Source organism: Excalfactoria chinensis, chromosome 1 (assembly GCF_039878825.1).
Source record: "Excalfactoria chinensis isolate bCotChi1 chromosome 1, bCotChi1.hap2, whole genome shotgun sequence".
NCBI classification, from domain to species: domain Eukaryota; kingdom Metazoa; phylum Chordata; class Aves; order Galliformes; family Phasianidae; genus Excalfactoria; species Excalfactoria chinensis.
In genome coordinates, this window is record NC_092825.1 from 80,788,247 (window position 1) to 80,815,601 (window position 27,355).

Here is a 27,355-nt window from a genome sequence, read left to right on the forward strand (position 1 = left end):
AAAGGATGACTTGTATTATACTAATTTGATGCAGGTTTGATCTTATCTCCCTTACTGTGAATGAGTTACATTATAAGGTTAAATATATCTATATAAGAATAATTTGTATATTCAGAAAAAAGACACGAGGCTCTCTGAGAAAACTGGTTTTTATAGATATCACATTTAATTTAAGAAAGAACTGACACTATAAAATTCTTCTGTATACAGTGTCAGCTTATTAACACATAAAATGTTCATGCAGGAAATGGCTGAGATACCTGGAATGCCCGGTTTACCCGTCACAGTGTTTGGAGGCAGAGGCTTTCTTCGCATTGGTGTAGGCCTGACATGAGGTATAGGAGGATGCTGAGGTCTAGGTGATGTAGTTGCTGAATGACATTACAGGACACTGTCATTAATTATTTAATTTCAAAACTCAATAAAATCAGAAAATGCACTAGAAGTCATATTCTGACATTTGAAATTCTGTTTCATGTTTGATATGTTTGATTTAGTATCAAAAGCAAAGAGATGAAACAAGAAAATAAATACAGTTGTATTTTCAGCCTTGAATTCTTTGGAAAGTGTATGTTATGGAATCTTACACCAAATTTACAATAAGCTCCTCTGGGATTTTGTACAAATGCTTTGAAGATTTGTTTTATGTGTAGTAGGTCTCATTTCTGCCAACCGTTCTTTTGGCAGCCAATGGGATACTTCTTCCCACAGTAAACAACATCTGAGTGTAACGTGAAACTTCTTCAGTACCCTACTTACAAAATTCATGACTTCTAGAAAGTACTTCTGTACTTTCTAACTGATGAAACCCGTTCCCCTCAGACAGGAGTGTAAGGTGTAGCAAAAAGTGAACTATTATTAGAGACAAGTTATCCTATACTACTTTAATGCAGAAAAATGAAAAAATCTCTGTCTAGATTGACATGCCACAGAATAAGAAGAGACCACAAAATATTCTTATCTATATTTCTGACAACTATCCTGAAGTGACAAGAACATGCATGAATGATGTTGATTAAGAATTACTTTCTCTTCTTTAGTGGAAGTTTTTTTGTATAAGAAAGACAACATCTTGATTTTTCATAGCTATTACAAATCTCTATAACATGTTTTGTTAATTAATCATACCAGAGAATGGCTTCTCCCAGTTGTCAATATAATCCAAAGGTTTTTTTACATCCATGTCAATATGTCTGGCAATATCCTCAGGTGTGTATATGTCATCTGTGAAGGGAAAGGGAATGAATTAATGTTCTACAGGGCAGCACTGACTCATGCAACAATTCTACACTGTATATGTTCAAACTCTAGCCAACATGAAGCACACACACACACACACACACACACACACACACAAAGTTATTTTTAGTGATCACTTTGTTATATCTATTTTGTATTCCCATTTAGACAAGTAGAAAATAGTCCTGATCTAGAGAGCCTACACTTACAATTTTAAGTATTCATTGATGAAGGTATATTTAGACATAGAGAATAAGATTAAGGGAAGACTGATGATGTAAACCAAAATTATATGTGGAAAGATGAGTACAAGGAATGTTTCAAATTTTCAGCACACAAAATGTCTGTTGATTCTTGTAAATGGAGAAATTCTTCTTCTTCTCAAAAAATAATGTCCTTGGTTGTTGTCTATATTGAACAACTAGTGGAATTCAAAAAAAAACAAAACAAAAAAAAAAACAAAAACCAAACAAACCCATAATCTGTATTTGGAGTACTGGAGGCAAAGTGACTATAAAATTCAGTTTGTATACAGAAGAATGTCCTACTTAAAAGTAATATTAGCACTGAAAAAAAAAAATAAAGTAAAAGACATTAGAAAGACCAACACGACTACTCCTAGTACAGAACAACTGTTTCACATGCTGACATTCATAGGATAACCTTCCCTATGAGTGTATTTACTTCATAAAAATCTCTTAATATGGTAGACTGAGAAGACGTAATCATCACATTTGTGAAAAATTCACCCTTTCTCATGACATGAGAGAAAACCTTGAAATTTAAAAAGAAAATAAATGAGAGATTAATGATCAAATTGGATAGCCTAAACATATGTATAACATATATATAAACATATATAACCTAAACTTTTCAACAGAGGTTTTCATAGTTTTATAATCCAGTATTCAGCTTGTTACTGGACTACACTAGTATTTCAACATATGAAGAACCTATTTTTTTATATATATTTTACTTTTTCACTATTCATACTAAGTATATCTTAGAAATACACAGTAAAAATAGGATTGGATGGAAAGTGTGCACTCTAAAAATATAACTGAATCTCAGTATTCCTCACAGAGTAAAGTAGCAGTATGAAAACATGAAATGATTCGCTAAAGCTTAAAATGATGAGACTTGAAGTAAGTTGTATCAGCATGTGGGTCTCCTGGTGCCTATGTCTGAAAGTCCTAAATGTACTGTGTGATTTTGATGTAACTGCACTTCATCTTCAGGTAACTGAAGTTATTAATTAGGTCTTCAGGTATACAAAGCACCAGAGCGCTAATTGATGTTTCATGTAAATGGCATTTGAGGAAAGTGTATGAGAATATTAGTGTTAGCTTTAAAAAGAAATCTTAAACAGCATAGGCAAGTATATTGGCTTCTTAACTTCACCCCACAACAAATACTTCAACAAAATATATAATCACATTGCCTAATCTCACAAAATCACCCAAGAACCCAACTATCTACTACAAGTGTAACTTAGTTCTGCACCTGTGTCTACAGAAATCCTGCTTCTATTCTTTACTGTATAATTGAGAATCACAATCTGTTCTGAGTTCTATCAGCTAGCAACAACAACAGCAACAATACTGTAAACATTCCAGATGTCTGAAGAAACATTTTGTTCAGAAATGTGCACTTCCATTAAGTTTGTAAAACAGTAGTGAAAAATAAGTGGAAGGAAATAGCTGATCAAGCTATTAGCTGATCACAACGCACTCCTTTTGACAAAAATTCCACTTTGAGTGTTTTAATGCTTTTCAAAATCACTTGTTTGCCTGTTTCTACACAAAGTACCTGCACTGTCATACAGCTTTCTGTGTTTATCATAGCATCTGCATTAAGCAAGCTACGTTAGCTGGTACAATATAAGCATTTCAACTTACCATATTCATCCAAAATCGTAATAGAAATGAGAATAGTTTTGTTAGATGAATGTGTGTCTATGTTTCTTTAAGTTACAATATATTTTTTTAAAGTATGCAATTGGTCTGAAACACCTTGAAACCAACCAATGCATCATGAAAAGCAGGAATGCCTTTATAAGGGTTCAGTATTTTAGGGAAGGAAGTAGAAAAGGTGCCATTGATAAAAAAATTTGAACATATACAATCATAAAATAATTAAGGTTGGAAAAGACCTCCAAATCATCTAGTGCAATTCTCTACCTACCACCAGTGCTGCCCACTCAACTATGCTCCCCAGTACAGTATCTACATTTTACACCTTAATGTTTGAATTCCTCTAGAACTTTGCTATACACACACAGTTTCAAAAATAAAAATCAAGCAGAGCATAAAGTTTGATGTCTGTTCTAATGAAAACCAACTGTCTCTCAGAAGAGAAGCTAAATGTTGCTGAAACTTTGCTACATTTTGCCCATAATGTTTTAAATGCTTAAGATTAAACCAGATAATGCTTGGCTAAAGTATATTACATGCATGAATCAAATTGTAGAGAACTGGTTTAAAATCACTTAAAACATAGCAGAAAAATAAAAAGGAATGCTAGTCAGGAAAGCGCAACCCTTTCTCCTTTCCCACAGTCATGTTAACCAGCTGGCATTACAGCTACCTATACAGCTAGCCAGGAGAATTAAAAGCCTTCCTGGAAACCAACAGCAGTCCCGTGCACTTTTGCTTGAAGGAACAGATTCCACAGCTTATCATCTGGGCCCTACAGCTGCCAAGCATACTTTGCATGGAGTGAAACACCTTTGCATTGATGCTAATGTGTATGCTCAGGAAGAACAGCTGGAGTGCATTCAGCAGTGATGCCTGCTCAGTATGGAAGTAAAATGTCCAAACTGCTTTTCAAACAATGGAGTAGCAAATGTAGTCTTCTTCGGAAAGAGAAAATAATGATGTAACATCTAAATGTAAACTTGAAAACATACTGTTCCTTAAAGGCTGGCTAAGGATTCTGATCAGCTTAGCACAGAAAATAACACACTGTTTTCATAGTGGAAAAAATAAACTTCTCTACTCTCAAAAAATAATGAAAATATATTAAATTATATTATAATTTCTGTAAGATGTCATCTACTGAAAACAAAACAAAATAAACAAACAAACAAACAAACAAAAAAACCCAAACAACTCTTTTGTCCTTGCTCAGTTGGTTAGATTTAGGGTTCAAAATTGGCAGAATTCTCTCTTTTAAGTGTCTTCAGTGGACTTAAGAGATTGGTTGCAACATGCACTTGCATATTTCTTGGGAGGGTTATAGACGATCTTTAGACATCATCTACCATGGTGAAAGTAGTTCTTTTTTAAAATAATACTTAAGTAATGACCTAAAATAGCAGCAAGAATAATAAACTACACTTAAAATAGTTTAAATATCTGTTATTACTTTAACATGTCTGGTTTACCTAGAATGCATTTTTTTTTTAAATTATTTTTTCTTTTTAATCTAAAAATGTCCCTACCATGGGCACAGCGATATAAAATGAATGAGAAAAATTTCACATGCTGTCTAATGTAATTGTGTATTGACACAATTTCATAACATGATTTCAAAGACACCTATTACTGGAAACCTGCATGCATTCTGCCTGTTTTGGTAATCAGACACTTGAAAGTTCACTTCTAAGCAGACTGTCCAACACAAATAGCAAAACATTTTGATCCATGTTACCACCATCAATTATTTAGCACTGTAAATGTCTCTGATGTCCTGAAATCAGGGGGGCTCATTTTATTTCCCAGAAAGAATACGGAAGGTCAAAGAACACGTACCTCCAATGAAGACATCTACTCTACATTTAATAGGAAGGGGTATTAGCATGTTCAAGCTATCATAAATTCAATTTAAATAGAAGACCAGATCTTCTGAGTAAGAATATGGTTGGCTTCTCAAAATAATCTACAAGAATGGCTAGCCCATGTCATTCTAAGGCCAACAACAAGTAATAAGTTCCCAAAGTTACTTTGGAAATTCAATGCAGAAAATAATTACAAAGGCAAAAAAGGTGTGTGTAAAGTAGATCATATGTTACTTAGGTTATCCTAACATAGCTAGCACAGAGCAATATTATGGGGCAGCAGTACAGGTGGTAGTGGATGAACAGCTGAAAGTTAGCATGGAATATGTTTATGTATTTTTCTTTTAATTTATATTATTTATTACTTTAACCCTGTGTAATTGATGAAGAATCACCAAAATCTGTAATTAATTAATAAATGTCTGTGGTAAAAAACAATGGCATAACAAATTAATGGTAGACAAAACTAAAAAAAAGAACTCAGGTACCATCATTAGTATGGATTAATATTGACAATGTCATTTTGATTGAATGGAAAAATCAAGTAAAATTAAAATTTGAAAATATTTACTCCCCTTACTAAAGCAATATTTTTAATAAGACTTTGTGATTAATGATGGATGTTAACTATATGAGTGTGTAACAATGAGACATTTCTCAGTCTCTTCTAGCATTCATCAACTCAGAGATTCCTTGGTGTTGGAAGTATTCAAAATCCTGAACACAAAATCACATCACTTGCAAAACAAACAAGATGATTGGTTTTAAGGCTTTCTTAACCACTCTTCTGACGTAAATAATCTGATAACTGTTTGACACAACAATTTCCAGTAATTATTCTGGATAAAATAGGCATGTAATAATCTATCCATAAGTCTACTCTTATAATTTACAATATAATCTCACAGCAGCACTCAAGAACAGTACAGAATTCTTAACATCAGCAATTATACTCTACTGTACTCTAAGGAATTAACATCAAATCAAGTGTAATGAAATATTTTGCAGGGTTCAAGATTATTTCATTAAGTAACATTCCTAATACATTAACAACAACAAAAAACAACAAATAGCTCTACCTGTTGTTGGCATGAACCACTTTGGCAAGACAGGTGCTTTCGTTCTAGCTGGTGCGACTGTAGTTCTACTCAGTGCTGAGAATAAGTTGGAAAAAAAACCACACAAACAAAAAAAAACAAACAAAAAAAAAACATAGTAAGAAAAAGAAGGAAAAAAAAATCGTAAGAAGAAAATCAAACAGACTTATTAGTGATGGCAACAATTCCATATTAGAGAAGAATGAGTAGCAGTTGCTGTGATGGTATGTACAATTTCTTTTCCAACACTGGAAAGGCATTACCTGCAAACTCATTAATTGAAAGAAAAACATGTATTTTTTTCCCAGCAATATGTAAAATTCCTCTAAGAACAGGTGAATATCAATCTTTTTTTTTTTTTTTTTTTTTTTTTTTTCTCTCATTCCCATAAGAATGAATAAATAAATGATTATTACCAGGTCTGGCCTGTGATTTATCAGATGGCCTTGGTCTTAAAGAAGTGAGACGTGTTTTATGTCCTGCTAAAAGAAATAAGGCTCAGTTTAAACACTGTGTATAAAACCAACATCAATAATGCAGTGCAATTTGCCGCAAAAAAATGGTCCATGCACCAATGTGATATAGCAGAATGGACAAATGAGAATTCTATGAGTTCCGATCCAAAATGCATGTTGAAAATGCTAGTTTCTTTAGCGGTCAGATTACTCCGTCATGCAGGCTGACCAGTTACATTCATGTTTAGGTTTAGGAAAAGATATAAAATATTTACAGCCAGTTACCCAACTGTATATGGATACAGAGTTAGCTCTGCAAGGTATCCATGGCCTTAAGACATTAATTAGGTTCTGTAAAAAACAAACAAACAAAAAACCTCAAAATAAAACACCAAACTGAATCTCTCCAAATCAAATATTCAGATCAAGACAAGAAATATTAAAATACTCCTGTGAAGACAAATGAAAGCACTCAATGCAGACACTATATAGAGCTATAGAAATATAACATCATCATCAAGGTTAAAATTACAAGCCTTCAACCTTTTCCTACTGCCACATTTCACTTGTCCGATAGTTTTGACACTTTAGTTATTACAGTATGTATGAGAATCTCACTGAAAGCTAAAAAAGTAAGTAGCTGTCATTCTCATTTCATGCCAAATAATGGACCTAAGTAACTCTGAGGTAAATGTCTTTTACATAAATACAGCTAGCTATTTGATATTTGAGTCTAAAAAACATTCGATCAACATCACTTATTCTAACTTCTTTTAAGTGTCTGAGAAAACGTTTATTGCGGAAGGAACGTATTACTCATTTTTGACAATTATAGTTGGGAAATCTTTCAAAAAATTTAGATCCAGTATTTTGGAAAAGAAAAATGTGGAGATCAGTTATATTTGTGTTTGCAAAAGAATTGAATAGAGGATCAGAGACAAAACACTAACAGTATTTAAGAGGATTTAAGGGTAATTAGAACAAGCCACTGAATCTTAAATCATATTGATTTTACTTAAGAGCTACAGGCACTCAATGCAACATAGAAAATAATAAGAATTACCTGTATACAACCATGGAATTTCAGTTGTGAGAGCAGTTTTGGGTTTGGGTGAAATCTGATATGTTTCATTGGGAACTGAAATAGGAGATTTTATTGTTTATCAAATGCAAATGATTTCTGAGTGCAGACCATAAGCAAAGCAAGTCAGTGGTAGAAACCTGGCCGATAATCAGGGTTTCATGCAAAGACTTAAAGACTAGGAAGATGTACACAATTAGTAAGTCAAAAGACAGTAGAAAAGATGAGCAGCTAATGTCTTTTTATATGACTCCTCATGTTTGAGAAGCATTAATTTCTATAAGGAATATCAACTAAGTGTCAGGAAAGTTCCTGGAAAATTAAAAACATCTACATTTTGTACATGCATTGGAGTAAGACTAACAAATGAACAAGGCAAAGATATCTTTAAGATATTTCTGTTGATTAAAGTGTAAGTTTAATCATATAGAAAAGCAGAGAAAGGAAAGTTTAAAAAAATAATAATCTGATGTAATATTTTCATTACCCAAAGTCATTTTGGACCCATTACCAACATGAACTGTTATAAGGTTAATTGATCCCAGGTGTGTTGTTTTTGAAGCTATAAAATAGAGAAATAAATAGAGAAATAAAAGATTGTTCTGTGAGATATGAAATCAGCGATGTTGGATTTACTTAAGTATCTGTGTGATTCATGAAAATCTATGTACACATCAACTAAGACTATTTTTGATGACAGGAATCAGGCATGTGCTCTGATTAGCCTGGAGGTATTTTCATGCTGCCAACCAGACACTGCAAGCATTCTGTTGGGCCTTCATCAGGTTCAGAACAGATACCCTAATGGTGGACACTAACTTGCACTTTCCTAACATATATGTATCTTTAAGGCATTCTTTTCTGGTGAAAAGCTGGTGACGCACTGTAACAGGTTGCCCAAGGAGGCTGTGGATGCCCCATCCCTGGAGGCATTCAAGGCCAGGCTGGATGTCACTCTGGGCAGCCTTGTCTGCTGGTTGGCAATCCTGCACATAGCAGGGGGTTGAAACTAGAAGAGCATTGTGGTCCTTTTCAATCCAGGGCATTCTATGACTCTATGATTCAGATTCAGACGTGACAAGATTTTGTCAGTAATATCTAAAGTATTGGTTGAAAAGGAGAGACTTGAAAGCAGAAACACCCTTTATGAGTTTTTGCTTCTTTCAGAAATAACATTAGAACGCAGAAGCTGCAAAATAACCTACTTGTTAGTATAAAGAGTGATGACCAAATAGTGACTTTTTTTTTAACAGCTTTCATGATAACAGTAGAGTTTATTTTGCATAAAGATCATTAAAGTGATCTAAATTTTAGAAGGAAAAAATAACCCCTTAAGCTGTGTTTTCTAAGATTCTTTTATTTAACCAAACTGTGCAGTAATGCCAAAATTTGATATGTGTTAAATATTACATGATTGGAAATAGCTCAAATTCCATTGAGACTTAGAATCTAGCTAAGTTACTCACAGAGAGTCTTTCAAAATAATCCTTTGGAAAATAAGACTTTTTGCTGGACTGGTCAATTTGATTTTCACAACAAAATACATGTATTGTTCTTTAATGAATGGGGTATCTGCTTAAAATGCTTCTAGCTACAAAAGAACTCAGAGGGGAAAAAAGGGGGAATGATAAAACTGTTCATTAACTTACTTACCTAAAAACAAGTTTTACCAGTTGGAGATGATTGAGAATTATGGATTAAGAAAAATTAAGATTTACGATCATGCTGTCATTCCTTCTCTTATTTTCTCTCTTTGTTATAACTGTTCTACCAAGTTATTTTTATGGAAATGGTTCACACAAAGGGTGATGATGATATACCATATATGGTTCTTTATAACTCTGGATCTCTAAATTTGTAGTAATTACTACACTGATCAGAAGACAGTACTTATACTCTTATCATCTAACCATCTTTGACTAAGATTCTGTAGTCTGAGTATCAAAAGTACTTGCAAAAATAGAGCACATTAATTTTCCGTAATAAGCTTCTCAAAAGCCTTAGTGAAGCCATCTACAGTAGTATACTCTCATTCAAATTAGTCAAGTTCCTCATATTTTAAATGGCTTCTATCTTCCAATTAAAAAAAAAAAAAAAAAAAACCCTTTAGAAAATACATCTTTACTTGTGTGTCCCAAGTATATTATGCAATTTTGGGACATTATTTTTGACATAATCCGTTGATGTACTTCGAGCTGAATAATGATATTAATTTTTCTCTAAATATCGAACATGTCATATCACTGCAGTAAGGAACTGCAGCAAAAATTATAACTAAGACAGCGCAGCAGTAACACTTCCAAAGTTAAAAACTTCTAATTACCAGGTTTAGTCTGTGGTACTTCTGTGTCAACAGATGTTTTAGTTTTGGAAGGAATGAGCATTGTTTCTCTTGGAGCTGAAAGAAAGGAAAAATATTATTATTGTATTCTTTCAGAGTCACAATTCATTACCATATTTCGCCCACCAAAAGCACATGCTTCAAATGCCTGAAAAAGAGACAATAACAATTCCATGGGTTCCTGGAACCTGAAACAAGATGGCTATCCAAAACCTAGAAAAAATCTAGATTTGAGCTGTAGGACGTGTTGAGTCAGTGGCTAAAATTCTTGCCCTAAAAAGAGTAAATAAATTAGACCATGGAATTTAATTGAGCAATTGATAAAGGCTTCTGTCTAGGACAGAACTGAGATTCATCTGTATCAAGAAACGTGCATGTGCAAGCAGAATAAAGGACAGTGGCAAGATGTTACAGAAAATAGCACACCAGAGCACATTCTATAGAAATTTCTCAATTCAAAAATTATAAATATCTTAAGTGTAAGGAAATTTATTTACCCATTGTTGCCCTTGACTGCCCAGTGGTAGTGGAAGTTTTTGTGATAATTGGTTGTGGGGTTGTTTGATGTACTGCTGTTAAGGGAGAAAATGTGGAGATGCTTAAAATATTAAACTGTAATAGAAATAAATTTGCATTTTCACTATCTGTAAAACTTGAAAAACATCCCAATCTAAAGAGTAACAGAATATCTTAAAAACCAACTGATCTCAGTATCCTTCTATTAAGATTCCCCGTACACTGATTTCATAACAAAAATAGAAAGAGATAAAGGCTACCTCAAGTATTTTGTGAATACTTTGTTTTAGTATAACCTGTCAGTTGCTGAATGTATAAGCACATTTCAAAGGAGCAAAATGTGCCTACGAAGAGCCTCTCTAATTATAAGATAATTAAAAGAGAAAACTCAGTGTATTCAAGCCACTGAAATTTGTCAGCACTCAAATTACTACATTTCAGTCACTACTTGCTGAGTATAAGAGAAAGCAGGAAAAATGTTTCCAGTGCTAGACTACAGATACTAATATTATTGTATGTGTAGTTTGGACTTGACTTGTTATTTTGACATTTTGAAGTGACTGACTTAAAGGCAATCCATTTGATTAAGCACAAAAACATGCATGAATATTTCTGTTAAAAAAAGCACACAGACTCAGGCTAGGGGGAAAGAATGATTAAATACAAACAGCAACAACAACGAAGTATTACAAGAATGACTCCATTACCAGGTCTGGTGTATGGCACTCTTGACATTTCAGATGTTTTTGGTTTGGTGTGAATGAATTGTTTTTCAGTTGCAGCTGAAATTAAAATAAAAACAAGGAACACCCCAAACAATAAATCAAATGTTCTTAAAACCAACAAACAAACAAAAAAACCCTACCATGAAACAAAACAAAAAGCCCCACTGTTTTCATAGTGCATAAGGAATATCATAGAAAACAATAAATGTAAAGCTGAACATCTATCAGCTGCAAAGAAAGGAAAAGAAATGAAACAGCCACTCATACAAGCAGATTTCCCAGTAATTAAATAAGTATTTGTAACTTCGGATGTGTCAGTGAAGAATTTGGTCATACCACCATACAGTAAAGTAATAGGACAAAACCACACAATAGTAGCCTACTTATTCCATGTACAATGTACGGGAGTTCCTGAGGATAGTACTCCTTTTTCATTGGCCCTTTGTGTCAAACACGATTTCTAAATTAACTTCCTTGTTTTCACCTGATTGCTCTCTACAGCTTCCCAAGAAGGGGAAGTGAAGATGGAGACATCTTTTGTCTTTAGTATCCAGCGTGGGAATGGTTCAAAACTGCATGAGAGGAGTTCAGATCAGATGTCGGGAAAATGTCCTTGCTGAAAAGGTAGTCAGACACTGGAATAAGCTTCTTGGAGGGAGGTGATTGATGCATCCTGTCTGTCCATGTTTAATAGGCATTGGTATCAAATACCTTTAATAATACGTACTCTAACTTTTTGCTATACCTGTAGCAATCAGGGAGCTGGAATCAATAATCTGTATAGATCCGTTCCAACAGGAACTTTTCTATTTTATAATTCTTGTCATGCAAGAATCATTTAATGCAAAAGGTAGCACTTACAGCAAACACCTGAAAGTCTATGGTCCATAGCAATGTGAGATGTCCCCAGAAAAATCTGCCTTACCCTTTACATTCTTCACATGTATTCTGCGTATAAAAACTGCATCACGTGTCCCCAGATGTGTATAAAAAAGCACATAAACTTTATAAAAATATGTAAAGATATCAAATGAACACTAACCTAAGTATTGATGTATACAGGGAATATATATTAAAATTTGAACATGATGAAAAGAATTTTTAAATTCCTTTTCATCAAAGATTTCAAAGATTATTGAATGGCTGTTAGTACTTCAATAATGATGCATTCTCAGAAAATCTTGGTCAACATCTCCTCTGAAAGTGGGGACAGAGAACTCATTATTAGCAAAGATTACTGAAGCAGTACTCCTACTGCCCAATCCTGCTTTCATTAATTCACTCTTATTTGGTTCACATCTAGCAAGTAAGGAAAAATAATTATGAGGCCAACGTATTAATACATTAAATATACATATTAAACATATTTAAGAAAGCTTTCACAACAGGGATGACTAGAAGGTAAAAAGGGAAGATGGTTTTAAGAACTGGTGTTTGACTTGGAGAGTCACGTAGCTGGTACATTTTGGTGCAGGTTATGCTGTAGATGACACTTAAAATTTTCTTGCAACTTTCTCTGTAAAAGTAGATAATGAGGAGTAAAGCAGAACAGTATTTTAGGATAACAGCATCGTACCTCAGATGCAAAAAAATCAGAAATTGCTACCTGTTCTTTAAATAATTCCCCCTTTTACAGGAGAATATGTAACAACTGAAGGAATTATGTCCTCCTGACTGGAATGGCTAGAAGATGAGGAAAAGAACCTTCAAAAGTAAATTTTAAATTAGTTTGTGTGTTACCGCCGCTATCAATAACAAAGCACAACCATTTATCCAGCAAAAATGGAAAACAGAGTAATTATTTATGAAATACACATTTACCCAGTGTTGGTTTTATTCTTTCAGGCATTTGTGGAATCATAGTAGTATCTGGTTCACGGAAGGATGGAATGATTTCTGTTGGAAAAAAATTTGGATAAATACTCAGAATAATGAAGATACTTTTCCTTCCCCCTCTACCTACTCAAAAACAACTTTCAGTTGCATGCTATATGCAGCAGGAAAGGAACATTTTACAGCGTAACTGACATTCTCTCAGAGATTTTTGGTTATGAAGCATTCCACTTTTGTTTTTGTTTTGCAACCCTTCAGTGAAATTAGTGATTATCTTACACAAGTTAGCCAGATTTATGATGGAGAATGTCCTAAATGGAATAAAACAGATGGGAAGTCTTAGCCTCATCTGGATGAAAACACTTAAATATTTAAAGGGAAAGCACTGTAACAGCCCCAAAAGGCTTCTGTCATAAGAGCTTATAATACATGCTACAAACAACAGAAATGTTGCTGAGATGCAAGCTCTTAATAACTTCGTATTGTTCTTTGCAATATATGTATCATTACTATATCTTCTGGTAATATCCATGTAATACCAATGAAAAAAGTCAACCCTGGAACTGCTGTTGTTTCCATTAATGGTATCAGTTAACCACAGTACTGAAGAAGTTTCTTAAGCTAGAATGGTACAAAGGTAACAGAAAATGTACTGCTAAGCACCAGCACCCTACCCAAAAGCCAGTGTTCAGTTATTGACCATAGCTTGATAAAAGGGAAGATAAATTTACCCTGCTGGCGTTGTGAAGCATCTGGAATGGGAGCTGGTTTAGGTTTAAAAAAGGTTTGTTGGGTTCCTCTAGGAGCTGAAAGAAAAGACCAGTTTTAAGGGTGTATGCTCTTTAGAAATGAATACCTGCAAGGAAAAACAAGATCTTTGTGTGAGTGACTGAAAAATTGACAGATGAGACATTCTGAAACTTAAAGAGAAAGAGAAAACCACAAATGTAAATAAGCGTGAAAAAGTGAACAAGTAAGAAAAATCTCATCTGGAGCCCAAGGAACAAAGAACACAGACAGCTATAGCTAAGGTGTTTCCATTTGTATTACAAAGCTGACAACTGCGATAGCCACAGCATGAAACTGCAATATGTGGAAGAGTGAGAGAATAGTTTTGTGAAGACAACAGCACAGCTAGGAATCTTTGAATACCTGGAACAGAATAGTATTGTGTTCAACAAGTAAACAAATCAAAACTACAAACAAGTAATGCAAAAAACACAATAATAATTTGTAATCTTTGGTCAATTAACAGCAGGGGAAAAAAAATAATAGTGAACAGCCCAAGATTGCCTGTTTGTCTTTGGTTACTCAGCTGTAAATGTAATGTGTGTCAGTACTTCATTAAAACAAGAATCATTACATGTTAAAGAGATTTGGCAGTTCACTGACATATAAATCCCTACTAGGTTTATTTTTAAGGATCTAATTCCATTACCAGAACACATCTGATCAGAAAAGAAGATTGGGAATATTTCCACCAAGAACACTCTTAAAATGGTTATATGTTGCTTAACCTTTATGCAAATTATTCATTGATGACATCTGTCATGTGATTGAAAAGCATATACAACTCATCAAAACTGAGCAATTAAATATGTAAATCAGCTCTCTCTTTCTTTAAACATGTATTTAATGCTCATTAGAAAATCTATATGTTTGCAACAACACTTGACAAAACTGAGAAAAGACAACCCAAAGAAAATCTAAATATTTAAGTACAACAAAACATTTATCTATTAATCAATTTATCTATTTACCAGGTTTTGTGTGTGGTAAATCTGGACTTGGTGATGTTCTGGGCTTGGAAGTGACTCGTCGACTTTCCTTTGGACCTGTGAAGATTACAAACTTTTAAACACAGTAATGAAGATAATGACTAATTATAGCTCTTACAGGGCATTAATTTTCTGCAAAGAAATTTTTTTAGGAAGTGCTTTTTCCATTTGCAAGTATCCACAGAAAAAGTAACCGCAGAAACCACCTGCCAATGAAGTAAACGTTAGTGCTGAGAGTGTTTCCAAAAATCTGTTGCTTGGTTAAATCAGTCTTACATTAAGAATCATCAAGAAGTCAAAGTAGAAGAAATATGAAAAATTAACACTAACTTTCAAATGGGCGGAGCTATCCTCAAAGTGAAGATTGGGGTACAAGAAAGTACTGTAATTTTGCTCTTGCAAATGAGAAAATACAAGTAATTCTTTCATATCTTAAGGAAACTGAGACCCAACTTTTCCAACTTCCAGGGGCTTTATATTAGTGGGCTTAATCCCCACACCCCAACCATTGTGCAAATTACTGACACACACAGATATCTGTCTTATGACAGCTCTATAGCAGCACTTCATGACAACAGTAAAACACAAGCTATCAAATAAAGATTTGTGTATTTTCAAAAAAATTCATATATTTTTATAATTTTCAAATTGCAAAAACTTTCATTTACTGAAATGCAGAATACTGAGCTTACTTGCTCTGGTTGGAGGAACACGTGCACTGGGTGATGTTTTAGGTTTGGAAGGCCCATAACGTGTCTCTCTGGGAACTGAAAGAATCTGGGTTAAACCATGTTAACGTTTTCAGAAGCGTCATTGCTCACTACAACCAATACAAATGCAGCAAAGATTCGAAAAAATGATACTTGTATGGAAACATAAAAGAAGTGGAGAGATTTTTTGGAGCAAAATTGTGCAGTAGAGAATATACTTCTCTGTGACATATCATTAACAAAGCATGTGACAGAATTTTTATTTCTATTTAGAATGGAAACTAACTGAATAAAAGAAGTCTGAAATACAAAGACACCACTTTACTGAAATGGGATTGTACCAGAATAATTCTCAAGCAAATAAATCAAGCAAATAAAAATGTCAACTGGATCTGCCTCATATATCCCAAAGATTACCGAAGAGTTTTGTTTTGACAGTGGAACTGATAATTATGAGAAACAGAATTATATTTTAGAATTCTGTGAATGACTGAACTCATAAAAAGTGGAGGGGATGGAGAGCAAAGAACGAAAACTGAAAGTATGCAGCTTTGCTTTCTCAGTTCATGTGGCTTACTAGAACAGTGTCACCTTAACAGTATTACTGTGTAATTTAGGATCCTGATCTGATCCATCCTCAGCCTTTTTAAATTCCAAAGGAAATTATCCTGTTCTATGTGCTTAAAAACTTGATAGGCACGAGGATCCTTCTTGAACGCTTTGAAGAAAAAATGAAAAGAGGTAGAGAATCTTGACTGTTCAATTATTAAATCTAATATCTAATCTATTATTAAATTAATTTATTAAAATTATTTGCATATATACTTTTAATGATCTCTGTTGAAGAGGAAAAACAATGTGACTACACAAATAAGAATGTATTGTTACCTGATGTTGACTTTGGTTTTTCAGTTCTAAAGGTAATTGGTTCCAGAGCTGCATTAGTGTGATAAAAACAACAACAAAAAAATAACTCTTAGAACAATCAAAACATTGCAGTCAGCACCTCCACAAAAATCATGTAATCCAACCTACAGCTGGGGAGAGATGGACTCTCCTCCTTGAAACTCAATACACAACAGTATTATGCAACTCAAAAATTGCCTTAAGGGCTATAGCTCTAATACAGATCTGCGCTGTGAATATAAAACTGTAAATTCTGTAATAAATCACAAAGAAATTGTGGGTGGTGTTTCATCTTCAACTTTACACAGTTTTCTTGCTTATTTTTAATTGTAATTCAAATAATAAATGCAGACTTAACAGGGCAGAAAGGAATCTTAGTCCTCATCCTTCTGCCCATTTTCCCAACAGCACCACCTAATGCTGTGAATACCTTGTATATTTGTACTGAGTCGGGCTGGAAAGGAGTTTATTTTCTTCATAGCATTCCCTGAGGTGCTCTGTTTTAAATTTGTGACCAAACCAGTGTTAGTAACAAATCAGCGTTTTAGCAGATCCTGAAAAATAACTTCTACAGCGTCAAAGACTTCTCTGTTTCTCACACAGTCCCCACACAAGGAGACTGAGGTTAGGCAACAGGCTGGGAGGGGACACAGCAGTGATAGTTGAAGCAAATTGACCAAAGGACTGCATCATGTCATATAATGTCACAGTCAGCAATAAAATTGGTGGGCAGTCTTTCAGTCTTTCCACAAGCCGCTGCTTGTGACCTTGCTAGCGGTTGATCGGCTGGCACTAGGTTTGTGACCAAGTGTGTTTGCATCTCTTGTTTTTCTGTTTTTGGTTTTGTTTTGTGTTTTTTTTTTTTCCCTCATTTTTTACATTTTTTTTTTCTTGAATCACTGTTTTTTGTTTTGTTTTGTTTTCTTTCTTTTTTCCTGTCTCTCCTGCAGGAGGTCAGAGTGGTGAGCAAACTAGTGGATACTTAGCTAGTAGGCAAGGTCAACTCACCACAGTACTTCCTTCAATTGCTAGCTTAAGTTGGTTAACTTTCTTCCTCCACCCTTGATTAGGCCATGGTCGTATATTACTCTATATGAAACTGTGTAAACACCATTATGGAAACTATTTTCACAGAAGACTGCAAAGAAAATGCCCAATGTTGCAGTGACTTAAAATGTAAGAAAGAACTGAAGATAAAAAATTTAAACTTACAAGGTTGCTTACAGGTTCTTCTTCTTATGATGTACAACACCAGATTTTATCCTTCAAGGAATGCATGAACATACACACCCAAGGGACAAGCATGGATCTGAAACTCCACTGGTCACAGTAGAATTTGTAAGATACACACACCAGGACAAAGTAAAGAAACAATGTACTAACCAGGCTTGGTCTGTGGCACCTCTGAGCTTGGTGAAATCCTAGGTCTGGAAGGAATACGATGTGATTCTTTTGGAACTGGAATAAAACAAATACAACTATTAATATCTTCCTGAGAGAAGACTGTCAGAAGGCAGAACATTTCAAACAAACAAACAAGAAACTGACAACTCACAAAACCAACAAGGAAACCCTGAACACATGCCACGTACAAGTAATGAAGAGGTATGAATGCCTGGTACACAAAGAATTACTGCTGGTGTGGAACCTCTGTAACAGAATCAAGAGAAGCAAGGCCAGGATGGATGTCTGACTTGGAAATTAGCAGAAAAGGTGAAGTATGTAACACAAACTGAATATAATGAAACACAGTCAAAGCAAGATTGTGGTGCTGCCATCCCCTTTACAGAACACATTTGTGTGACAAAAACCAAACAAGCCGAATATGAATTGTTAGTGTAAAATCACAGAAACACACAAAAATCACCTTACAGAAGGATGAAATTTAACAGTAAAAATTATGATGGTGAAATACAGTGAAGATGTGCCTGTGATGCTAGACATCTACTGAACATTTGTTCTAACCATGCAAAGCAGTGTGGGTGAGTACTGTACCACTCAAGTAGCCACATTATGTATTCTAAATGTGGTGATCACTTTAGGTAGAATTGTTACCTATTGTTGGTTTTGGTTGATCAGTTCTAAATGTTACAGACTCCAGGGCTGTATCAAGAAAAACAAGACATAAAAGCTGTTCTGAAATTTTAAGAGACTAACTCTATTACAGTTAGTATTATTTCTACAGTAATGCACTGCCTCATACAAAAGCTGTTATATTAAATGAAGTCACTGAGAAAATAAGCAGTGAAAGAGGAGTGTGAACTTAGTTCTCCAGCTGGTTGTAGTGAGATATCCAAATATCTGTCATTAACTTATTAAGAAAATGGCTTTTTAAGTATAGAAAATTCTCTCCTTTGTGTGGTATTTCAAGTGCTGTTTATGCACAAAACTGGAATTGGAGAACACTCGTTTGCTTTCTGGATGCTGTTAAAAAGCATTACTGAGTATTGTACTATCACACACATTATCTCTATGGTATGAATTTAGAAATAAAAATCTGTTACTATTCCTGAAATTTGCAAACACACCACTGAATGGACAGCACAACAGAACCCAATTATGTTTTAACTTGTTCAAATAAATAAGCAGCTGCACAGAAACACATTTCAATCTAATATACACTGTGTTAGAAATAATCACACAAAGGAGTTTACCATATTCAGCCTGTGGAATATGAGGTTTGGGTGAAGGTTTAGGTTTAGAAGGAATACGAGGAGTCTCCTTTGGAGCTGGAAGAAAAAAAGGTGGGTAATAAATTGGTTAATACACAAAGTGATCAGCATCTGATATCGAGTTGAACATGCAAACACAGAATGCTCACACCTGCAACAGAGAACTCTCTTTATAGGAAACAGCAAAGAAAGTCTGATAATAATACCCATGTGTTTACAACAGCCTAAGCAAGAAATAGAAATTTTGGTCATTACAGAAGCCCAGCTTTTTATTTTTTTAAATGAAAGAAGCTGAGACTGACACAGACAAGCATAATTAAGACAAAAGTCATTCAAAGCTGCAAGCCTCGTTTACTCAAAAAGTAGGCATTCCAATGGTGAAGTGAGCAATATGCCCAACTGACATGGATACCAAATGAGAAATACCTAGAAGAAAAATGAAGTTAATGAATCACACCTAAAGCATAAGATGATTAACTTTGTTCCCACTTTCTGTGATGAAAAAAGCAAAAGCTACAGCTTGCCAAAGAAGTACCATTACCTATCGTTGACCCAGGTGGTTCAACTCTAAGTGTAAAAGATTCCACCACTGCAACAGAAATATTGTGACAAGTTAAGTGTGGAATGTACTGCAAAAAATGAAAAATTACTCCACTGATAAGTGTAAAAGCAGCTGCTGATATGACACCACAGTAATGCCTATCTTCAAATCAACATGTTTTCAACTATGGTCAATTAAGCTTTTTAATAACACAGGATCAAATAAGAAATAGCGCACAAACTTGATGACAACCATAGAGAGAATGTAATAGAAATCAGGAAACCCTACAAAAGCATTGGAACATGGTTTTGGCTACTGGAAAAACAAAAACAAAAACAAAAACAAACAAAAAAAAAACAACAAAAAAAAACAAAACAGGTTTGTAAAAATCAGTATTTTAGCTGAAAGTAAGTGGTATCCCATAAAAGATACACATTCATCAATGAAGAAATAAGGTTTAGAAAATAACCTTCAGTCATTTAAATGAATAAGCAGAGAAAACTGGAGCAGTGGGTTTAATATGAGATATTACTGGATATGGGTAAAACAACCACAGGGTTTATCCCTTGACAAAAGGGATAAGCAAAGAGTTGGATGCTCTTCTACAGCAGTTTTTAAAAAGTCAATATTAGATATACAATTCACATTTGATGTAAATTTTTCGAGGTGAAAAGAAAAGGTAGAGTTGGGAGATAATGTTTCTCCAGAGGATGAGAGGTGGAATAAGACTGCGGAAAATTTAATGCTCTTAATTTTCTCTGACCTTTCTGAAAGCAGAGCATCTAAAGAAAACTCCCAGGCAGTGCAACAGGACTCTGGCATGTTACCCTCAATATTATCAAACTGTTTACCAGGTTATTGGGTTGTAAGCAGTGAGCAGCCAAGTAACCTGAAACTTAGAAGTATAGAAAATAATATGACAGACATGCACCAAGCTTTCAGAAAAATTTCATAGCCAGAGAAGGCATAGTTCTCTGGTGTGACTATATGACAGAAGTCACCTAACGAAAAACCACGTAATCTCCATGCATTACATATTTTATGCCTCAAATAATCATTTCTGAATATCATCAAGTGCCACAGTAACAAATACCTTCTCCCAGAAGGATAGTCACAAGCTTAATTATGATAACAGAACCATAGAATAATTTAGGTTGTAAAAAACCTCCAAGATCACGTCCAGCCATCAATCTGACCTACCAAATTGCATCACTGATCAGTGTCCCTTAGTGCCATGTGCACTTGTCTCTTAAACACCTCTGGGCATGGGGAATTCACCATGCATCCCTGGGCTGCACCTTCCAAAGCTTGGCCATCCTTTCCATGAAGACATTCTTCTCGATATGCAATCTAAACCTCTCCTGATGCAATTTCCTCTGATCCTATTTCTCATCACCTGAGGAAATAGACTGGCACTTTCCCTGTTGTAATTTCCTTTCAGATAGCTGTAGAGGTCTACCCTTAGCATCCAAAATAGACAACTTTAGTGAATAAAGAGTAGTGTTTCTTAAGACTCTATCTGTATTGATCAATTTGATTGCTAACAAAGAAATGACAGGCAAGAGGCATATGTACAAATACAGAAACATGCTGCTTTCTCTGTAGTGATACGTCAGCTCAGAGCAATCAACCACTGATGTAGAAACATCAATATACCAGGTTTATGTTGGTGGCCCAAAGGTGTAAAACAGTTTTATTCAAATTTCCAAAGGAGTTGTTTGTCATTTCAAGAAGAGATGTCTATGTTCAGATATGCATAGATATCTATGGCAGACATGAAATTAATGACTCTAGTATTACAGTACTGAATTTCTCCACTAAAAATGTTGTAGGAGATGTAATCACAATGAAAAAAAAATGTGTGCATATTAATTTGAGAAACTTCCAAGATATGAGAATCATTTAACAAGTTTCACAAGGAATTATTAGGTCTGAAGAGAGCAATTCTTCTTATGAGAAAAAGTAAGAGGGATGAATTTACTTGGAATATGGAAGAAAAGTGAATAATGGTGACTAAGATCTTCCATGATTATGTAACATATTATCATAACACACTTTCTGAACTTCTGCATAAACCATCCAAAACTATTCACATATTCTTCAGCCTTTGAATAAGGTACCTTTTGGTTTCATTTGTCACCATAAAATATGCCTTCACTGAATTCCAGAATGGCATTTCACTCCTATTTCCACAGTTTCAGACAGGTCTACGTATGAATTAATGATCATTGAATCAATACAAATCCTATGGTTCTAGGTAAAATGCTTCATCCATCAGCAACAAAAGAGAATGTGCATCTTCTAGATCCGGTATCAAACCAATTCAAAAAACTTTTCATTTTGAAATGAAAAACAGCAAAACAATTTGTTTCCACAAGGCCGTGCAGCCTGGTGACTTGATATACAAGTCCATAGTAAGTCTCTTGACTTTGCTTCATTTTTTTTTAATTTATTTTTTTTTTTTGCTGTTATTGAATACAAAAACAATACTCCTCAAAGAGCGCAGCTTCCCTCACTGCCTATTTTTTCTAAGTCTATAGTGCTGCACTTCACACAGAATGAATTTAAACTAAAGTATATAAGACTATTTAAGTGATAGGGTACAGTAAATGTTTTGTATGGAAGCTAGTTACCAGGTTTTTTTTGTGGCTTTTTGGGTCGGCCAGGTGGTCTAGGTTTAGATGCAGAAGGTGTGAGTTCTGCTTCTTTAGGAGCTGAAAGAAATATACTGGATTATAAGATTATTCTTTCTACTGTGTCACATAAGAATCACATTTTCCAAGCCAGAAATGAAGCAATAAATGTCAACTGGAACAAAAGCAAATGACAAAATCTAAATTGCTAAAAAGGCTTTTCAAAATCCTCCCCCTAAAACCTGCTTGTTCATCATTGCAAAAGTCAGTAAGTAAATTGAAGGGATGTAATTATAGCTTATAATCACATCAAAATGTTTCCCTCACTAAAACAGCAAATTCATTTCTGTAAGATAGGTAGCAGGAAAAATAATTCATCCTCTTGGTCAATTTAAAGCCATCAAAGCACAAATGTAAACAAAATCTTCAAAAATAGTCTCAATTTTCAACACTATATAATAGTGATATAATAGTAATATAAAAGGAAGTTGCTCCACAACTTCATTCATTGCATTCTGTTAATAACATAGAAATAATTTCATCTAAATGGAAAAAAAAACCCAAAAACACACAAACAGAAATCTGGAAGTGTCCTTTTCCCTGAACTTATATGAGCTGAAAGTATAATTAGCTAATGACCATTAATCAGACATCAATTAAAGCTTAAGGGAGGTATCAGGTACTATAGTAAGTAATAAATTCATTTTCATAAAGGAGTGCAAAGAGACTCCTTTCAAAGAAATTTCCAAATGGTTCAGGGTAGTAGACACACTAGAAAAGCATATGGTAAAGAAAGAACAGACTAGAGTCAGAAATGTGAAGTGACTGAGAAGTGTTTCTGAAGTCAAACCAACATTCATAAAAGACCGATAAAAGAGAAGTAGAATTAACATCTCAAGTGCCACAGAAATCATACACTGAGATTTCTAGGATTAACAGCCATAAAGCTGACCTTCCACTTAGTCTCTCAGTAATGATTCTAAGGAATTTCCAATGATTTTCTGAGGGTAAAATACGTTGCTGCTCTAATAGCAACACTCCCGACAAAATGGGAGATATTCTGCTCTCCAAAAACGTTACTGTACTATAGAACTAGTAAGGCCACAAAACACCTCAAGTAACTTTTTATCTTAAGTTTCAAAAGATGCATTTCAGAACAATTATTTCCCAACTTTTTTCTTCTCTAAAAGAAATGGATTCCAAATGAAAGAAGCTATGAGATGAAGTTCAAGCTATGAGATGAGTTCAAGCTGTGACTTGGGCTGCAGAGGACTGACCAACAGCTGCGTAAGTATGTATTACCTAAGGTTGCTTTTTGTTGTTCAACAGTCTTAGAAGTTTTAGTCTCTGAAAGTGGGGGTTTTGGAGCTAGAAAACAAAAAAATCAAGTGAAATTGAACAGACCAAAAATGTTACAATCCCAATAGCTGAATTTTTTCTTTTATTTTAGTAGACCTGATAAGCACTCGTGAATCCTGATCTTAGGTATAACATCTTACACTCCCTTTAGTTCTGTTTCCTGTGAAACCACACACCGTACGCTCATGGTTTTGTGTAAGAATCTGCTTCTGAGGCTCCTTTCCCATATTTGTGCTATCAGGGTATTTTTAACCCATTGCTTGCTTGAATAAAAAAAAAAACAACATTTTTCTTTAAAAGTTATAGGAAAAGGATAGGCTGTGACTATCTGCCTTCCTAGTTATAGGAAGAACAGATGAAGGCTGTAACTAAAGGAAAGATCTTGTTCCATAAAAAATACCAGAAAATCTATACTTAAGAAGCAACTTCAAAATGCCAAAATCTTGCTGAAAGTCTTCAGTCATAACTAGAAGTCAAGACATACATAAGACATCAAAGGCAACTCCTGCTTTTTAGTGTTTTGCATGTTTATATACAAGAACAGAAACATCGTAAAGCTCTAGTAATGCACACCATAGTATTCATTGGTGCAGTACCTGAACTACTCAAGAAGGAAAGCCCATATTCCTTAACCGCAAATCAGAAGAAAATGACTACAAGGATATATATAAATATATTTTAATTAAAAAGCAGAAAAGGGAAAAGGATAACACACTCTTATGATGCTCTATGGCCAAAGAATGATCTTATTACACATATATGTAAGTTTCCCCTTCTATTTTGAGGTAGCTCTCCTACTTCCCCTGAAGTCACAATTCTTTTCAGTGAGTTCCTTGAGGGAGGTCTTACCAATCATATAAGAACTACTTTACTCTAAATCAACAGCTGTTGTGATTAACAAAGATGTCATCTTTGCCATGTCTGCATGGAAGTGGGAGATGGCAATTGGCAAGAGAGACAACAGAATAATATAACTTTTTTTTCCCACCATTCTTTTAAATTATGTTACAAAACCCAGATGCCATATTTATATTTCTGTCATTGGACCCAACTGTATAACAAACTGATGAGCTTAACCCTCATTCCTTTGGTTATGCAACATCAAATGATTAATTTCAGAATGGTGAGTTACTCAAGATGTTCATGTACTGCGTATTTCCTGTCCATTTTAGGAAGACTGGCTGAAATATTTTTAGCTAACATGCTTCTGTATACTGACTTATAAGAATGGTGTGCACAGTTACCAGTTACCACATGCTGTACTTCTGGGATAGCAGACGGTTTCAGTTTAGAAGGAGTAAGTGGCATTTCTTTAGGAGCTGAAAGAAAGAGCTCAGTTTGCAATCACAGTTTAACAAGAGTTTCTCACAACAAACAGCACATGCCACAAATTTATATTGAAAAATGGATAACTCAGCATGGAACATCAAAGCCATCTGATGAAATTTGAGTTTGAAGTGCAGAATGGAGATGATAGCGAAATGCTGTGCATTGACCAGAAATATATGTCCCCAAATCAACTGGAATTTCTCTATGAAAGTCCCACATGTCAGAGAGAAAGACAGAATGTGCGTATGTGTGATGGAAAAAGATGGAAAAAACTTATTGATAAAAGGATGATGGAATTTTTCATGCAAATTACTGAGAGGCAACTTTTACTGCTCTGACGACAGTAAAACTGTTCTGAACTACATCCCCATACAGAAATATAATATCAAGAGGAATCAGAGTCTAATGACAATGGCAGAACAAGACTACACCATGAAAAACAATGATGATTATGCATGTGAAATGATATGGTGGAAGAAATGCATTCATATGCGATGGATGGGCTCAAAAGTTTTTCAGTGGGTGAAAACAACATTACCTAATGTTACCCTTGGCCATTGAAAAGGACGAGAAGTTTTAGGTGTGAAAGATTCCAGAATGGATTCACTTGTTGCTGTTGGAAGAAATGGTGACAGTCATAAGACAGTAAAGAACTAATGGAAGAACCTCTTGCTTCATAAGCAAAAACAAGTTTGTTTTTATAAGAGTGATATAAACATTTCACTAATGCTTTGGCATTTTTCAGATTATCAGTTCAGTACATACTAGAGAGAAATAAAGTCTTTTGAAGCACACAGAGCTTCAGTGACTATAAATCACTGTATTTGTGACATGCAGAAATTCTGGATGTTCCTTTCTTCCAGGCTTTATTGCAACTGATATGGGTCTTAATCACTGTCAAGTAAGATTCAGAAGTTGAGCATTTGCAGCTTTTGAGTTTTGGTCCAATGTGTAAGGAAAATGGTATGATGTAAAATGCAGGAATTTAACAAAGAGGACAGACTGAATTATCAATCAGTCAAGACAACTGAACTATACAAAACTGGATTTGAAAGCTGACAACTGATCCAACTATGGTTTCAGTTCAAAAGCACTAAGTGTCCATGACTGTTATCCAATTTCATGCCATTAAAAAGACACTCTCCTTAATATTCTCAGCAAGATGTCAGCAGCAGAAGACAGCGTACAGCATAAATCCCAGTATTTACATCAACTACACTGGACAACAAAAACTATTTTCTCAGCTATGCCTGCAGTATATTTTTCAAAATACTAAAGGCACATCAAGTGACTATGAATTGCCACATGTATCATAATTGTGAGAAAACAACAATGTCAACAATAACAGCAATCTAAACTAAAATTTCAAATGTTAGGATCTAATCCAAACGAAGATTACCAGTACAGTCATCTCAGTGAGTTCTAGACCATGGTCTGAGCTACTGATTAATAAGAATTAGTTATTGATTGTTGTACCTGGTCCAGTATCTGCTATTTCAGGCTTACTAGGTGTCACAGGGCTTGAAAGTACAGGCTCAGTATCATAGAAAGCTATTAAGACAAACAAACAAGGTAATTTTTATGTATAATTATTGTTTCTATACATAGATTTTTCTCTTTCACCTAGTCTGCAATGCAAATGTTCACCCGCAACAAGCATTCCTTACCTTGAAAATGGAGCAGTGTTGATTTAAACTGAGAACTGGAGTTAGTAGATAAAGCGAGATGGCCACTAAGCTGGCAGCCAACCAAAGCTATATTATCCTATACAATATGGTCCACATGACTGAATGCGATTCAGAAAGCATGTTTATTTTTATTTCTCTAGTAAATGAGCTGTCAGAACAAAGTGCACGCACACACACACACACACACACAGGATAAACGTAGATCAATAAAAATTAAATAGGACTTAAATCTTTTGAGTGAATTGTTTTCTATCAAGATTCATTCAGTGCGTTTTAATTCTGTATAACCTGTGTACATACTCCGTGTACATACTCTGTGTACATACACAGGCAGTGAGACAAACACACAAAATACATTTGAAAAAATAACCAAACTATAAGAAAAAGACTTAATATAACAGGAAAACAGGAAAAAAAAAAAAAAAAAAAAAAAAAAGTGGAGAAGATTTGTATATGCATCTATCTGAGAGTATAATAATTATACCCTAAGATATCTCATAAGCTTGAAAGAAAAATGTAAAATAAAGATTTTCATTAAAATTTAGGTAATTTTAATTTTTTGTTTACTAGTCATGACTATTTTATGCAAATCTATCTAAAAACTCTTAATAGCATTTAGTAGAGGAAAAAGAAAGACCAGGAACAAGACAGGTGAGATTCTCAACTGCAAGCCG

At 34.5% G+C, this 27,355-nt stretch overlaps 1 protein-coding gene across 1 annotated transcript in view; it reads right to left on the bottom strand.

The window, feature by feature from the left end:
* Nucleotides 1–27,355, bottom strand: part of ABI3BP (ABI family member 3 binding protein) — a 128,513-nt gene that overhangs the window by 27,502 nt on the left and 73,656 nt on the right. The window contains exons 25-47 of the mRNA XM_072337308.1: nt 26,470–26,544; nt 25,532–25,606; nt 24,909–24,983; nt 23,608–23,673; nt 22,306–22,386; nt 19,673–19,720; nt 19,114–19,188; nt 18,515–18,562; nt 17,843–17,917; nt 16,442–16,489; nt 15,536–15,610; nt 14,826–14,900; nt 13,797–13,871; nt 13,054–13,128; nt 11,215–11,289; nt 10,489–10,563; nt 9,974–10,048; nt 8,138–8,212; nt 7,633–7,707; nt 6,531–6,596; nt 6,097–6,171; nt 1,129–1,224; nt 261–371 (exon numbers count right to left, since the gene is read on the bottom strand). Coding sequence (XP_072193409.1) covers nt 261–371; nt 1,129–1,224; nt 6,097–6,171; nt 6,531–6,596; nt 7,633–7,707; nt 8,138–8,212; nt 9,974–10,048; nt 10,489–10,563; nt 11,215–11,289; nt 13,054–13,128; nt 13,797–13,871; nt 14,826–14,900; nt 15,536–15,610; nt 16,442–16,489; nt 17,843–17,917; nt 18,515–18,562; nt 19,114–19,188; nt 19,673–19,720; nt 22,306–22,386; nt 23,608–23,673; nt 24,909–24,983; nt 25,532–25,606; nt 26,470–26,544 — 1,689 coding nt within the window. The remainder of the gene's footprint in view (nt 1–260; nt 372–1,128; nt 1,225–6,096; nt 6,172–6,530; nt 6,597–7,632; nt 7,708–8,137; nt 8,213–9,973; nt 10,049–10,488; nt 10,564–11,214; nt 11,290–13,053; nt 13,129–13,796; nt 13,872–14,825; nt 14,901–15,535; nt 15,611–16,441; nt 16,490–17,842; nt 17,918–18,514; nt 18,563–19,113; nt 19,189–19,672; nt 19,721–22,305; nt 22,387–23,607; nt 23,674–24,908; nt 24,984–25,531; nt 25,607–26,469; nt 26,545–27,355) is intronic.